The sequence below is a fragment of the Lampris incognitus genome, chromosome 3 (assembly GCF_029633865.1).
Source record: "Lampris incognitus isolate fLamInc1 chromosome 3, fLamInc1.hap2, whole genome shotgun sequence".
NCBI classification, from domain to species: Eukaryota; Metazoa; Chordata; class Actinopteri; order Lampriformes; family Lampridae; genus Lampris; species Lampris incognitus.
This window is the reverse complement of record NC_079213.1, coordinates 78,319,264-78,334,195: the sequence shown is the minus strand read 5'-3', so window position 1 is coordinate 78,334,195 and position 14,932 is coordinate 78,319,264. Positions and strand designations below refer to the sequence as shown.

General features: G+C 42.1%; 1 protein-coding gene across 2 annotated transcripts in view; it reads right to left on the bottom strand.

Moving 5' to 3' along the window:
• Positions 1–14,932, bottom strand: part of jade3 (jade family PHD finger 3) — a 36,038-nt gene that overhangs the window by 9,093 nt on the left and 12,013 nt on the right. For both annotated transcript variants that reach the window (XM_056276143.1, XM_056276142.1), the window contains exons 6-9: positions 9,201–9,391; positions 8,869–9,080; positions 1,675–1,842; positions 1,258–1,374 (exon numbers count right to left, since the gene is read on the bottom strand). In XM_056276143.1, the coding sequence (XP_056132118.1) occupies positions 1,258–1,374; positions 1,675–1,842; positions 8,869–9,080; positions 9,201–9,391 (688 nt within the window). The remainder of the gene's footprint in view (positions 1–1,257; positions 1,375–1,674; positions 1,843–8,868; positions 9,081–9,200; positions 9,392–14,932) is intronic.

The window sequence follows — 14,932 nt, the reverse complement described above, 5'->3', positions numbered from 1 at the left end:
TGGCAGGTAAAGATGACTGATGCCAAAATGACTTTTTAGAACTAACCCCTTCATTGTCAGCTGGTTAACTATGGCATGCCTGGTGAATGCTAACTGAGCTTTGCACATCCTCCAAAATTAATGTTACATGTCCGCAAGGTCCAATACCCACACAAGCCATGGGGGGGGGGGGGCAGGATGTAACCACTAGTTTAGGTCCATTGACATAATATGAACATCACAGATTGTGGGCAGAGACATCAAAATAGAAGCTATCAGAAATTGTGCCTTAGCTGCCCCCTAGCGCATACATCTTTTAAGCCTCCAGTCAGACAAAAAGGATGCAGACAAGTATGTGAACAATGCATGTGAACAATGCCACTTGGGTGGCAACCGTTTTGCATATGTTCAGCACAATTAAAATAAAGTACGTTTTTGGCCTTTGTCTCAATGTCAGTTTAGTTTCCAAACGATGTAGGATTGCCATTAATCTACACCTTTTCCTCGACATGAGTGAAGGGGCAGTCACATTACCATTGATGCAACCAAAAATCGCTTCGCTCCCCACAAGAATTATTGGTATATGCATGTCTATATGAGGATATGTCTTCATAGAGGAAGAGCTTCTGACCACGCTTTGTTAACAGCACAGAGAGCAATCATCACTCATAGTTATGTCAAGGATCAATATTGGTCAAGTGAATTTACATCATATGAATGCGTGGGTCAAAGTTCACCAAGGTTAAATTTTGATATGAAACAGATGAGAATTCTTCGCAGACGGATGTGGATCCCTTTCCACGTTTTCCACACGAGTTTGAACTGAGGTCTATGGAACACGAAAGTGTAGCATGAGGACTCCAAAGAGTTGGGAATCCTATTTGGCTCTGGTATTTCTGGACAGAACTTCATTTTCACATTCAGAGTTCGAGTTCAGAGCTGCCACTGTCATGCATGTGCTCAAAAACCAAATGGCTGTACTCGATGCCATTGCCAGCAATGCAGAGCTTATTAACAGATGGTTTGAGGCAACATAGTAGAAAGTAAATATGGTTAATACAAATGTTTAATGTATTTATTAGTACTTGATATAAAAGTCCTTGCAAAAAATGACACATCGATACATTGATATGCAAATCAAACCATTTACATAATCAACATAGTCGAAGATGTCAATGATTCACAGTAATCCTAATCAGCACACTTTAAAGAAAGATGTGTAATGTTCCCTACAGCTTGTCATGGTGAGTGACTGCGCTGTCTGACATACACACTCACCTGGATGCATGCACCTATCTTCACTTTGCAGAGACTGCAAATGAGAGACCAGCGGCTGGGTGGAATGTGGGATACCTTGGTGATGGGCTCCATTCTCTCTGGACAAGCAATGCTCACCTACAGCATAGCCCAAGACACAAAAATTATTATTTCATATTCACCGAGATATTACTGATATATTATACATATTATAGATATTATTACAGCCAGAGACTATTTTTGTACTCCCTCATCCAGAGCAAGGTCAGACCACAAAAACAGCCCACAGAGCTTTTATGGATTTACTCTCTTGCTCAAGAACTTAGGTAAGTTGCTTCAACCCAGGCCTTGTGGTAAAGGGACAACGCTGCCATGCTGCTATAATTCTTATTGTAGAACCAATCACAGAGATCAAGAACAAGGCATTATTTTATTTACCTCTGGTATCCACAGGGCACAGCTCACATGTGCCCACTTAGTTCCTGCTCGTGTAGCCTTCATTGCACCACCCTTTTTGGGGCACAGAAGGCACTGTGGGTCAATGCCAAGTACACATGTCCTGCACAGCCAGTTTCCAATAGGTACTTTGACTATGCCATAGCAGGCCTGTGGGTAAAGAGCAGCAGGTTAGAAAACAGTGGTAAATCACTAGTAGGGATGGGACGATATAGGATTTTATCACGGATTATGATAAAAAAACACTACGAAAAGTTGATCATGATGAATTTCTTTTATCGGGATAATTGCAAATGGGGATAATAGTGAATATCTTGACACGAGTAACTTCAAAAAGCTGTCTAGCTTGCTCTCTGTCTCACTGCACTGCATGTTGGGAGTTCTGGAAGTTGTCACTACCTGATCACAGCGGTAGATGTGAGTCGCGCATGCGTGAGCGTTAACAGGTTATGGCATGTAACGGTTTACGGCATGTTTATGACTGTACTGTTTCTAACTTTGGAGATTTTTTTCCCCTCCTTTTTTTCCATCTGTCATTTCTGCATGATCAGTTAAGTGTTTGTTCTGTTTGCTGGCTGATTGGTGACTGTCCTGCCATTTTTTGCTTGTTGTTTTGCGGAGGAATGGCATCCTGCGAGACGCCACCTGTCAATCTGTTATGGGATCCGGACAGTTCCGCCAGAGCCCATTGTGACGACAAGTATGACAGTGGAGGAGGTTTTGTTGGCCGTAGGAAAGCAACTTGTCATTGTGGTTACCTGCTGGGTGTAGGCAAGAATCTGATGCCTTGTCAACACTATTACAAAAAATACATTTTCCTCTATGTCAGGGGTTGGCAATCTATGGCACGTGTGCCCACGGTGGTACGTGAGGCTATTAACATGGACATGTGGAGCAATTCATTAAAAAAATATTTTGTTTAATACTATTTTTGATAAAAAAAATTAATATAAAATATAACCTAATGGTGAACTAAACAAACAATTCGATTTAAAATAGGAAATAATTAATTAGTCTCAAAATACTCCATTGTTTTTGACAGCAAGAGAGCGCACACAGTTGACATGGTCTATCATACACCTCCTACCCCCTCCCTCTGTTCTGCCGATGAACGCTGCATTACAGTGGTAAAAACAGCTAGCTAGCTTTATTTTTTGCTTTAGATCAAGAACTGACAATGGCAGGAGCAATAAAGTAGGTTGTCTAATATCCGCCTCTTTCTCCCTTAAAACTGCAGGTCTGCTATAACTATCAGTTCTTTTAAATCTAGGCTGAAGACTTTCCTCTTTGCCACTGCCTTTTGTTGAATAAGGCTTGAAGCTTTTGATTTTCATCTTGCTACTGTAACTCACTGTAACTTTTACTCTTTTTATTGATTTTTGAGTTTTTCTATGTGTTGCCTTATATTGCTTCTCTTGATGCCTTTTGTGTTTTGTGTGGAGCATTTTGAATTGCCTTGTTGCGGAGATGTGCTATATTGATAAATTTGCCTTGCCCTGCCTTGCCTTGGTCAGGGGTACGGACAGGAGTGTTGGCCCTAACATGCATGTCTTTTGATGTCTACAATGCAACTAATAGCTGGAATAAAATTCTGTAAGATTATTGGCTTGCTCCAGCACTGACTACTTTTAAATCCATATTAACAATGTTTATCTCTACCATTGGTTTCTGCTAAATTGCAAACCTTGCACTTTGACTTTGGCAAAGCTGTAAACCTTGCATTACATTTTGATTTTATTCTTTAATTTAAACATCTTTTTAGGAATTAGTTGTTAAATCCTTTATTTAGAGGGTGTCCAGGTAGCGTAGCGGTCTATTCTGTTGCTTACCAACAGAGATCACAGGGTTGAATCCCCGTGTTACCTCCAGCTTGGTTGGGCGCCCCTACAGACACAGCTGGCCGTGTCTGTGGGTGGGAAGCCGGATGTGGGCATGTATCCTGGTTCCTGCACTAGTGCCTCCTCTGGTCGGGGCGCCTGTTTGGGGAGGGGGAACTGGGGGGAATAGTGTGATCCTCCCACACGCTACGTCCCCCTGGCAAAACTCCTCACTGTCAGGTGAACAAGAAGTGGCTGGCGACGCCACATGTATCGGAGGAGGCATGTGGTAGTCTGCAGCCCTCCCTGGATTAGCAGATGGGATGGGGCAGCAACCGGGACGGCTCGGAAGAGTGGGGTAATTGGACAGGTACAATTCGGGAGGGAAAAAAGGGGGAGTGGAATCCAAAAAAAAAAAATCTTTTTTAAAAAATTTTTATTCATTTTTATTTTCTTTATGGGAAGCACATTGAGTCTGCCTTGTGTATAAAATGTGCCATATAAATAAAGTTGCCTTGCGTTCTCTCATAAATGTTTACAGACACACTTAATAAAAATCAGTAATAATAAGAGAAAGTCCGGTTCTGTAGTTAATATGTAGCCTTATGCTAACCGCTAGCATGTCATGGGGAATTGCAATGTAAGTTAGCCCAAAGCTAACCGTTAGCGCGGCAATGTAAGTTGTAATGTAAGAAGAACAGAATAGAATACTCTTTATTAGTCATTTTGTACATACATACAATTAAATTTATTCTCTGCATTTAACCCATCCTTGCTCTGTAGCTAGGAGCAGTGGGCAGCTGCCATGCAGCACCCAGGGACCAACTCCAGTAATTTTTCCTATTGCCTTGGTCAGGGGCACAGACAGGAGTATTAACCCTAACGCGCATGTCTTTTTTTTGATGATGGGAGGAAACTGGAGTGCCTGGAGGAAACCCACGCACACACGGGGAGAACATGCAAACTCCACACAGAAAGGACCTGCCTTGGATGGCTTGGGGTTCGAACCCAGGACCTTCTTGCTGTGAGGCAACAGCGCTAACCACTGGGCCAACGTCTATTCTATTCTATTTTTAAATCCATATTAAACGTTTACGTCTACCATTGGTTTCTGCTAAACTGCAAACCTTGCATCTTGATTTTTGCAAAGTTGTAAACCTTGCATTACGTTTTGATTTTATTCTTTTAATTTAAATGTCTTTATGAATTAGTTAGCCTGAAGCTAAACGCATTGATTTGTACTCAGTTTGTTTCATCTTTACATGGTTGTGTGTACAAATAGTGGATGTATTAGCCTATTATGAGTTTTTATATGAAATTGACATGTATTTTATTTGTATGTTTATTTTATTTTACAGATCTTCTTAAGTAAAGGTTTTAAATGGAACTCCTCCTGAATCTGAGTCTTTCTTGGGAACCTGTTATCTGTCTGCCAAGCTAGCAGGCTGGACACTACATGTTAGCAAGGGCAGAGCAATATCTATACAATGAGTCACTGGTAGTCCCTGTTATTACAGCTTTTGGAACTATCTCTCTTGATACTTTTGACTATGCTCGTGTCAGCTTCTAAACCAACTACTTGCCTACTTGACCCTTTACCAGCAAAACTTCTAAAAGACCTCTGGCCTTTCCTGGGACCTACAATGCTGGACATTGTTAATTTATCACTTTCTACTGGCATTGTTCCCTGCAGTTTTAAGACAGCTTTGGTCAAACCTCTACTTAAGAATCCACACCTTGATCTCAGTTCTATTAAGAACTATCAACCAGTCTCTAATCTTCCATTTCTTTTCTAAAGTACTAGATCGAGTTAGAGTTGGGTATCAACAACTTTCAACCCATATAGAAGACAACTATATGAAGCTTTCCAATCGGCTTTCAGTGCCTGTCATTCCACTGAAATTGTTCTAACCAGAGTGGTATACAATCTTCTACCAGCTATGGACTCTGATTCCACCTCTGTGCTTCTACTATTGGACCTCAGGGCAACCTTTGACACCACTGATCACTTTATACCATTAGAATAAATTGTAATTTTGGTGTCTCTTGCTTAACTCTCTCTTGGCTTAAGTCCTACTTATCTGGAAGAAGACAGTGTGTTTGCTATAATATTACATCAAAATCCTCTGACGTTAAATATGGCGTACCTCAGGGCTCAGTTCTTGGCCCTCTACTTTTCTCTCTTTATATTTCACCTCTTGGTCAAATTATATGCAGTCATGGAGTAAATTTCCATTGCTATGCGGATGATACTCAGCAACATGTCCTCATAAGGGCTGATGATCATACTCAAAAGACTAATTTAGAGGCCTACTTAGTTGTTGTGAAAAATTGGATGTCACTGAATTTCCTACTTTTAAATTCAGATAAAACTTGGATGCCCGTCATTGGCCCTGCTAGACACAGACACCAATTTGATCAAGTAACAATAACAATTGACAACTCAGCGATATCACAAAGTGTGGCAGCCAAAAATCTTGGCGTTACGTTTGAACCCAGCCTTTCCTTTGATAAGCACATTAAAGAAATCACCACCAAGACTACCTTTTTTCACTTATGTAACATACCTAAAACTTGGTTGTTCCTGTCCATTGCTGACGTAGAGACTATAAGACATACATTTGTTTCTTCCAGACTTGATTACTGTAATGTTGTTTTCAGGTCTGCCACATGCTAGTACTAAAAGTCTTCAGATGGTTCAAAATGCTGCAACTAGAATCTAACTACAACTAGAAAATTTGACCATATTACACCATTCTTGCCTCCCCTCATTGGCTTCCTATCCATGTTGGATCAGACTTCAAGGTGCTTCTGCTGACTTATAAAATCCTAAATGGGCTTGCACCATCATACCGGTCTGATCTTCTTAAACTGTACATTCTATCTCGAGCTCTCCACACTCAAAATACAAGGCTCCTGTGTGTACCCAAAGTTAAAAAGAAGTCAGCTGGTGGTAGGGCCTTTTCCTATCGGGCCCTGTTCTTGTGGAATAACCTGCCTGTTGCTGTCACACAATCAGTCTGTTAAGTCCTTTAAATCCAAACTTAAAACTCATCTTTTTTTCTTAACCTACAAATAATTGTCTTTAAATTGAGTACTTCATGACCTGTACTGCATGGGGGGTTGGTTTCTGTTTCAATGAATTTACCAAGCACTGTTTTGCCAACAAGATTATGGAGTAGATTATTGACTATTGCAAATTGTTCTCTTCTCTCATGTCTTTTCTCTCTCTCTGAATGATGTCTTCTGTTTTTTCTCCTGTGTATGTGAATGGTGTAATGTGAGTCTCCCCTGTGTGCACATGTAGTCTGCCCACTCCCAGGTCTCCATGGTGATAGTGGTTGCCAGCTGGAAACTGCGTGGCATCCTCTTCATCACATTTTTAATATACCTTATAAATACGTATAAGCTATATTAAAAATATATTAGAAACATAAAGATATATTGTTATCCTGTTTCAATGTTATATCCATCTCTCACACCGATGTGTGGTTAATGTCTTTTCTTGTCTCTTCTTCTATATATGTGAATGGTGTGATGTAAGTTTTCCCTGTGTGCATGTGTAGTCTGTCCTCCTGTCAGGTCTACATGGTGATGGTAGTCACGTGGCTCAGGTCCTAGGCTGTTCCGGTGGCGTCTGGACACTGCTTGGCAACCTCCTCTTATTCTTCATATATCTTATAATTCCATTATAATTCTGTTATCCTCTTTCAATGTTGTATTCTTTAAATTATGTTTTATTCTGTACACACAACATCCATTGCACATCTTTCCATCTTGGGAGACAGATCCCTCCTCTGTTGGCTCTCCCTGAAGTTTCTTCTTATTTTTTCTCCCAGTTAAAGGGTTTTTTTAGGGAGTTGTTCCTTAACCAATGCGAGGATCTAAGGACAGGATGTTGTATTACTGTAAAGCTCCCTGAGACAAATTTGTAATTTCTGATATTGGACTATATACAAATAATGATTGACTTGACATGGCTGAAAACATAAGGCACCAGCAAACTCTTTCATTGAAGATGTGTCTGTATTCAGCATAGCTCTTGACGAGAGTGTGGATGTAAATGATGTGCTACGTCTAGCAGTGGTTACCAGATATTGCGACAAACAAGGGTCGCACTAAATCAGTAAGACTGAATAATTTTTTGTGCCCTAGGAATTTTCATATATTTGCACAAATAATGTGTGTGTGTGTGTGTGTGTGTGTGTGTGTGTGTGTGTGTGTGTGTGTGTGTGTGTGTGTGTGTAGCGCAGATCTTAGGGAATGCAGAATCTAGATGGGGAGACGAGCAGTAGCAGTAAATAAATAGATAAATGCTCATTATGAACTGCCACTCGGGTCTGCGATTTTTTTTTTAACTTTTAAAGTGGCATGGGAGGGCATGGCTGGGGCAGCATGGCTCAGGAGGTAGAGTGGGTCGTCTAGTAATCGGAAGGTCGCTGGATCAATCTCCGGCTCCTGCGGAGAGTGTGTCAAAGCGCCCCTGATACTCTGAGCAAAACACTGAACCCTTAACTGCTCGAGATGAGCAGGTAGGCACCTCGCATGGCAGCGTACGCCATCAATGTATGAATGGGTGAATGTGAAGCATACACTGTAAAGTGCTTTGAGTGGTCGGTAGACTAGAAAAGCGCTACATAAAATGCAGTCCATTTACCATTTACAGGAGATCCAAAAGGTTGCCAACCCCTGCTTTACATTTTGGTCTCTCATCAACATACAAACGGTGTTTTAGGTCATTAAAATTTAGATTTTTTTTTAAAATGGAGGGGGAAAATATCCCTCTAAAAATATTAATATACATGTGGTCAAGGCCTGAATCTGTCCTTGTTTTTTTTTCTCACTAAAAATGATGTTCATTAAAAAAAGATGTCCTATCTGTGATGCATTAAAAATATTTGTTTCTTAACAAAGTGTAAGGCAAAGTGAGTCCAGTAAGCTTTACTACCATTTTAAAAGAGTTTTAAGCATATTTTGACCATAATCGGAATAATATTGTGAATCTCAATTATTTTGGCCAGGATAATTGTGACATGAAATTTTCATATCGTCCTACCCCTAATCACTAGGTAATTTGAAAATGTATCGACACATTTTGGACAAACCTATTGTAAGTGGCCAAGTAGCCACTGACCAATTCCTCAACATCCTAACCCAACTCATTCCTTGTTGGTGAAATATACTCTATCATAATCTTTGATATTATCACTCGGATTTGTCACTGAAAGTTGATTTAAAAAATGTCCAGTTATATTTCCATCAGTGAGGAGTTTCTCCAGTCTGTTTCTATCTGGCAAACAACAAGTGCATTTACTATTGATTGTGTTGTTTTTTTGTGGTAAAGTCCATGGGTACACACCTGGTGTACACAGATGTTGCACTTGTCACAGAACACCATGTCATTTCCCTCTTCACTGTCAGGGGACCGACACACATCACAGATGACATCCTCATCATATTCAATTCCCAGCCCTTCCACAGTCTCTATGGCGTGGTTCATGTTGTCATGGCATTGCCTCTCCAGGGCCTCCATGGCTCGCTCCATTGTCAGCTCGTCAACAGGCCCATCACCTGGGAAATGGAAAGAAAACAGAAATCCCCTGTCAGAGCAACAGCAGCAGGGCTCTTCCAGTTAGGGCAATAATTAATAATAGATTTTATGTACAGTTTTAAACTCAACATAAACCTTACCCATATGGTTTAGCTCCGTGTTGAGCACGTGAAGCCAGTAGAGGTCCATGTCGTCCAGGTCATAGCGACACATGCTCTCCGCAAGTTCCTTGATGTTGACACACCCCACCTCGGAGCAATCTTTGCTCCAACACTGGATGTACCTCTTCTGCAGAGTGAAAAGCACTTCCTTGGGCTTTTCTGCAATAATCCTGAACACACAGAGGTGATCAGTAACTGTCATCGTCAAGAGGCTCTTTGGATTGTGTAATAATGTTGTTATCATGGGAGAGCAGAAACAAAAAGAATTAAGGTTATCGACCGTTTGCAACACTTTCTGTAATAACTAGAGGTGGGATGATTCATAAATCTCACGGTTCAGATACGTCTCACGATTCAGGGCTCACGATTTTGATTCAATACGATACAGTGGATGCCTTGGTAAGCATGAGACAACACACCATTGCAGTTCTCTATTTTTCATTTATTTTAAGAATTAGGCCCAACATTTTGGCATTATTAAAGGCACGCATTCAAACGTAATGCAAGTGCAAACGTTCCAACGAAATTTTGTGTGATCTTTTCTTCCTGTGTAACACAATTGCTTTACTTTAAAACTTTAAAAACTACTAGAACGACCAAGGCGGTCACTTTGACCGTTTTAGATTTTCAAAGTTTAATAACTTTGTGGGGGTGAAAAAAGATACAGACCTGTTGCTCCCTGAATGCTCTTAAAATTGAATATATTTGCATTGAAATGAGTTTTACATCAACTGCACAAAAAAAGTTAAGATAAAATCTACCTAAAATGACCACGAGCGGTCAAAATGACCGCACGTAATTTGCACGTCATGCCACTATTTATGACGTGTGTTCGCGTCATTTCCTTCACAACATTCAGTTCTTTTTTTACATTTCATGTTTTTTAGGCCTTGTTACGTTTGTTAGATTAGCAATGTGTTTTCTGTTTTTTGTTTCCTCTTCCAGGTATTATTTTCAACCTGTCTGGGTACAGCTGCCGTTTCAGACGTACCATGACTACCACCAAGGCGTTGCAGTATTTACAGGCGTTGGACAGCGGCAATTTTAAATTGTTTGAAAAATAGTATTGTAACGATCACGGATGTGTAGACTCGCTAGCCTGTTGGCTAATGGGTCAGACCCTTTAGTCGACTGGTTAGCGCAGTTACCCATGGTGTGGGCGATCCAGGTTTGCATCCCGGCTGCAGCGGATTCCTGGCTGCCTTCTGAATTCGCTGGAGTATTAAAGTTGCTAAAATTTTAATTTTGGTGTCAGTCGTTTCCTAACAGACATACTAACATATGCAATGCATTAATATCTCAATTGGGTATTTATCTTGACAGAATATAGAGTTTAAAAACTGGTGGTCATTTTGACCACCCATGGTCGTTTTAGGTAGGAGTGAAATCGCGGTTGTTTTAGTGTTAACAACACACAATCTCGCGAAATGGGGAGCATCTTGAACCGTGAAGACCATATTGAATGATTCAGAATTCGACCCAGTATCGTCCCACCCTTAATAATAACAGAAAATACTACCAGTAAAACTGTAGTCCCAGTGGTTTGGCAAAGAACATTGGGGGGAGAAATAGTCTAGTCTAAGCAAATGTGTTTCATGAACAGTGTTACTTTCACTGACGAAAGATACAACGATGTAATCAAAATTTACTTAAAAACTATGAGGAAAATTGTTTTAGTTTACATTATTATTGCGTTTTTTTCACATTGTTGATCAACACTTTTCGCCATGGTTTTTGTTAAAAAATTAACATGCTGACGGATTGATTAGAAACAGAGGTTTGATCATGCTTTCCTTTCCATTATTTTGTCCAAATTTTTAGAGCCCAAGATGAATTTTTATTTAGCTATTGGGCCCATTTTCATTATGAAACTAGGGTCATGGATAACATGACCATGGACTGAAAACATTGACTTCCAGTTCCAGTTGCCGTTTGTAGCTCTGCTTACTTTTTATCTTTTAACAACTCCTTGAGACCTTTTGGATTATTTTAACTGATTTCATGGTTTGCCTGTTTTATAGACTTTTACCCGATCATCAATTGTCGCACTGACTCCCTGCACTCCTGGTGAGAACCGTGTGGACTCAGCCTTCAGATGATTGAGCAAACGGCTAACGGAGCTAATAGCTAACTTCCACTTTTTCTGTGAACATCAATCAACCGGTTTAATATTACTACGCCATGGGAGGACTGCCTAAAAGCAATAAATGACATTACTAACTTCAAGGATATTATCCAATGGCTCTCAGATGAAAAAAGGTGCCCCCCCCCTTCTCCCCAATTGTATCCGGCCAAGGAATTTTTTTATCCAATTTTATCGACACTGCAGCCACACAGTCCAAAACGATCTCAGTTAAGAACTCAGCCATCTCCAATACCATCCTCTGGGACCCACAATCTCATTGCTGGCCCTCCTCCTACTCCACTCCCAGGCTACCTGGTCAGAAGGGTAGTCAGATGTGACAAGACGCAAAGACCCCAAGCTGCTGCGCCTATGCCCATAAACCTATCACATTGTTTTACCATGCTATCGGCTGATGGCATGGTTCACCCTGTCACATGGGACTGACTATCTAGATCACACACACACACACACACACACACACACACACACACACACACACACGCCTTCCTGAAGCTTCTTCTTCCCCTTTGCCCATAATGACTGTCACATCCTTTGCTCACACCAGCTCCCCCTTGTGACATGGTTGCACTGCTGTTCTGCCTCTCCCCATTTCTGACTGTATTACATACATACATCATTACCCTCATCGTTACCACAATAAACGACACGTGAATCAGTTCAATTTCCATCCCCTTCCTCAGTCCTCATAATCTATCATAAAGAAACGCCATCTGAAACTAGTTTTGATCAACAAGTGCTCATTCAATAACAAAAGCCTCATTCTGAATGAATTTATAACTGACAGTGACTTTGATTTCCTCTGCCTCAGTCAAACCTGACATGAACCCCAGGACTATTTCTGACTAAACCACACCACACCCACAGTATTCACATACATTGGTAAAGCTCATCTTAAGGGGCAGGGAGGTGGTGTTGCAGTTGTTTACAAGAATGACATCAAAAAAACTCCCATTCCCATTCCTGCCTCTCACTCTTCTGAATACCTTGCCTTCAAACTCTGGTCCCACTCCTTTGGTCACTGACGTTATCTACCGACCCCCCAAGCCAAACCCCTCCTTTCTCTGACTTTTCTGATTTTCTGACCCAGTTATGTGTGAGCTCATCTTCCGTTCTCTTCCTGAGTGATTTTAATATCCACATTGATGACGCTGACTGTAATTCTGCCATAGAATTTCTGGAACTGCAACAATGCTTCAACTTAACACAACACATCAACTTCCCCACTCACAGCCATGGCTACATCCTAGATTTGGTCTGCTCCACTGGTCTCACAATAAATCAACTATCCAACTGCAATATCTCTAACCACCTGGCAATCACCATGGACATTAACATCCCTATCCCAAAAGTCAAATGCATAATATCCTTCAGAAATCTCAAATCTAGCTCCCCCTCAGCTCTTTCTGCTTCTCTTACCAGTAAAATGTCTCACTCCCATCCCCCCACTGTCTGATATTCCCTTCGAGCTTGTCAATTGTTATAATGGTTCACTTTCCGCCTGTCTTGATGAGCTGATCCCGAGTAAAACCAAAATAGACTCATTCACACAAATACTCGGGGTCAACTGTCCAAAGTAACGGGGAGTGCAGGAGAGAGGTGAAGAAGAGAGTGCAGGCAGGGTGGAAAAGAGTGTCAGGAGTGATTTGCGACAGAAGGGTATCAGCAAGAGTTAAAGGGAAGGTTTACAAGATGGCTGTGACACCAGCTATGTTATATGGTTTGGAGACTGTGGCACTGACCAAAAGACAGGAGGCAGAGCTGGAGGTGGCAGAGTTGAAGATGCTACGATTTTCACTGGGAGTGACGAAGAAGGACAGGATTAGGAATGATTATATTAGAGGAACCACTCAAGTTGGACGGTTTGGAGACAAAGCAAGAGAGACCAGATTGAGATGGCTTGGACATGTGTGGAGGAGAGATGCTGGGTATATTGGGAGAAGGATCCTGAATATTGAGCTGCCAGGGAAGAGGAAAAGAAGAAGGCCAAAGAGGAGGTTTGTGGATGTGGTGAGGGAAGACATGCAGGTGGCTGGTGTGACAGAGAAGATGCAGAAGACAGGAAGAAATGGAAACAGATGATCCGCTGTGGCGACAGCTAACGGGAGCAGCCAAAAGCAGTAGTGGTAGTAGTAGTCTCATTCACACACTTTTAACCCAGCCACTGAGGATCACAAGCCAGTGCGTCTTAGTGCTGGTCCCAAGCCCGTATAAATGGGGAGGGTTGCATCAGAAAGGGCATCCGGCATAAAAGCTTTGCCAAATCAAACATGCGGATCATATATCAGATTTCCATATCAAATCGGCCGAGGCCCAGGTTTCCAACAACTGCCATCGGTACTGTTGGCCAGCAGGGTGTCAGTTTAAACTATGCTACTGTTGGGTGACGGAGAGGGGGAAGGCATGTCCAGAGGCAGTGGGAGAGGAAAAAGGGTAAGAGCGTGGAGGTGATAGTTGGAACTTTGAATGTTGGCACTATGACTGGTAAGAAAGCTGGCTGATTTGATGGAGAGAATGAAGGTAGATATACACTACATGTGCAAGAGACCAGGTGGAAGGGGAGTAAGGCCAGGAGCATCAGAGGTGGGCACAAACTCTTCTAACATGGTGCGGATGGGAGGAGTAATGGGGTAGGGGTAATTCTGAAGGAAGAGTATGTCAAATTGTTGGGCTGTCTTGGTTGACATCAGACATCAGCAGTAATGTGGACGTTGTACCGGACCATTGTGGTGAAGAGGGATCTGAGCTGGAAGGCTAAGCTCTCAATTTACCAGTCAATCTTTGTTCGAACCTTCACCTATGGTCATGAGCATTGGGTAGTGACTGAAAGGGTGAGATCGTGGATACAAGCGGCTGAAATGAGTTTCCTCCATAGGGTGTCAGGGCTCAGCCTTAGAGATAGGGTGAGGAGCTCGGATATCCGCAGGGAGGTCGGAGTAGTGCTGCTGCTCCTTCGCGTCGAAAGGAGCCAGTTGAGGTGGTTCGGACATCTGATTAGGATGCCTCCTGGGCGCCTTCCTTTGGAGGTTTACCAGGCATGGCCAACTGGGAGGAGACCCCTGGGTAGACCCAGAACTGATTGGAGGGACTACATGTCCAATCTGGCCTGGGAATGCCTTGGGATCCCCCAGGAGGAGCTGGAGGGCGTTGCTGGGGAGAGGGATGCCTGGAGTGCCCTACTTAGCTTGCTGCCGCCGCAACCCTACCCCGGAGAAGCGGTTGAAGATGAATGAATGAAAAATGAGTATGTCAAGAGTGTGTTGGAGCTGAAGAGCGTGTCGGACAGAGTGATAAGTATGAAGCTAGAAATCAAAGGTGTGATGATGAATGTTATCGGTGCATATGCCCTGCAAGTTGGGTGAGAAATGGAAGTGAAAGAATTCTGGAGTGAGTTGGTTGAAGTGGCATGTCGGTGAAGGGAACAGAGGTGATGGACAGGTATGGTGTCAAGGGGAGGACCATGGAAGAATAGATTTTGTGGATTTTGCAAAAAGATGGAAATGGCTGTGGTGAATACATATTTCAAGAAGGAGGAACACAGGGTGACGTATACACAGTGCACACAGGT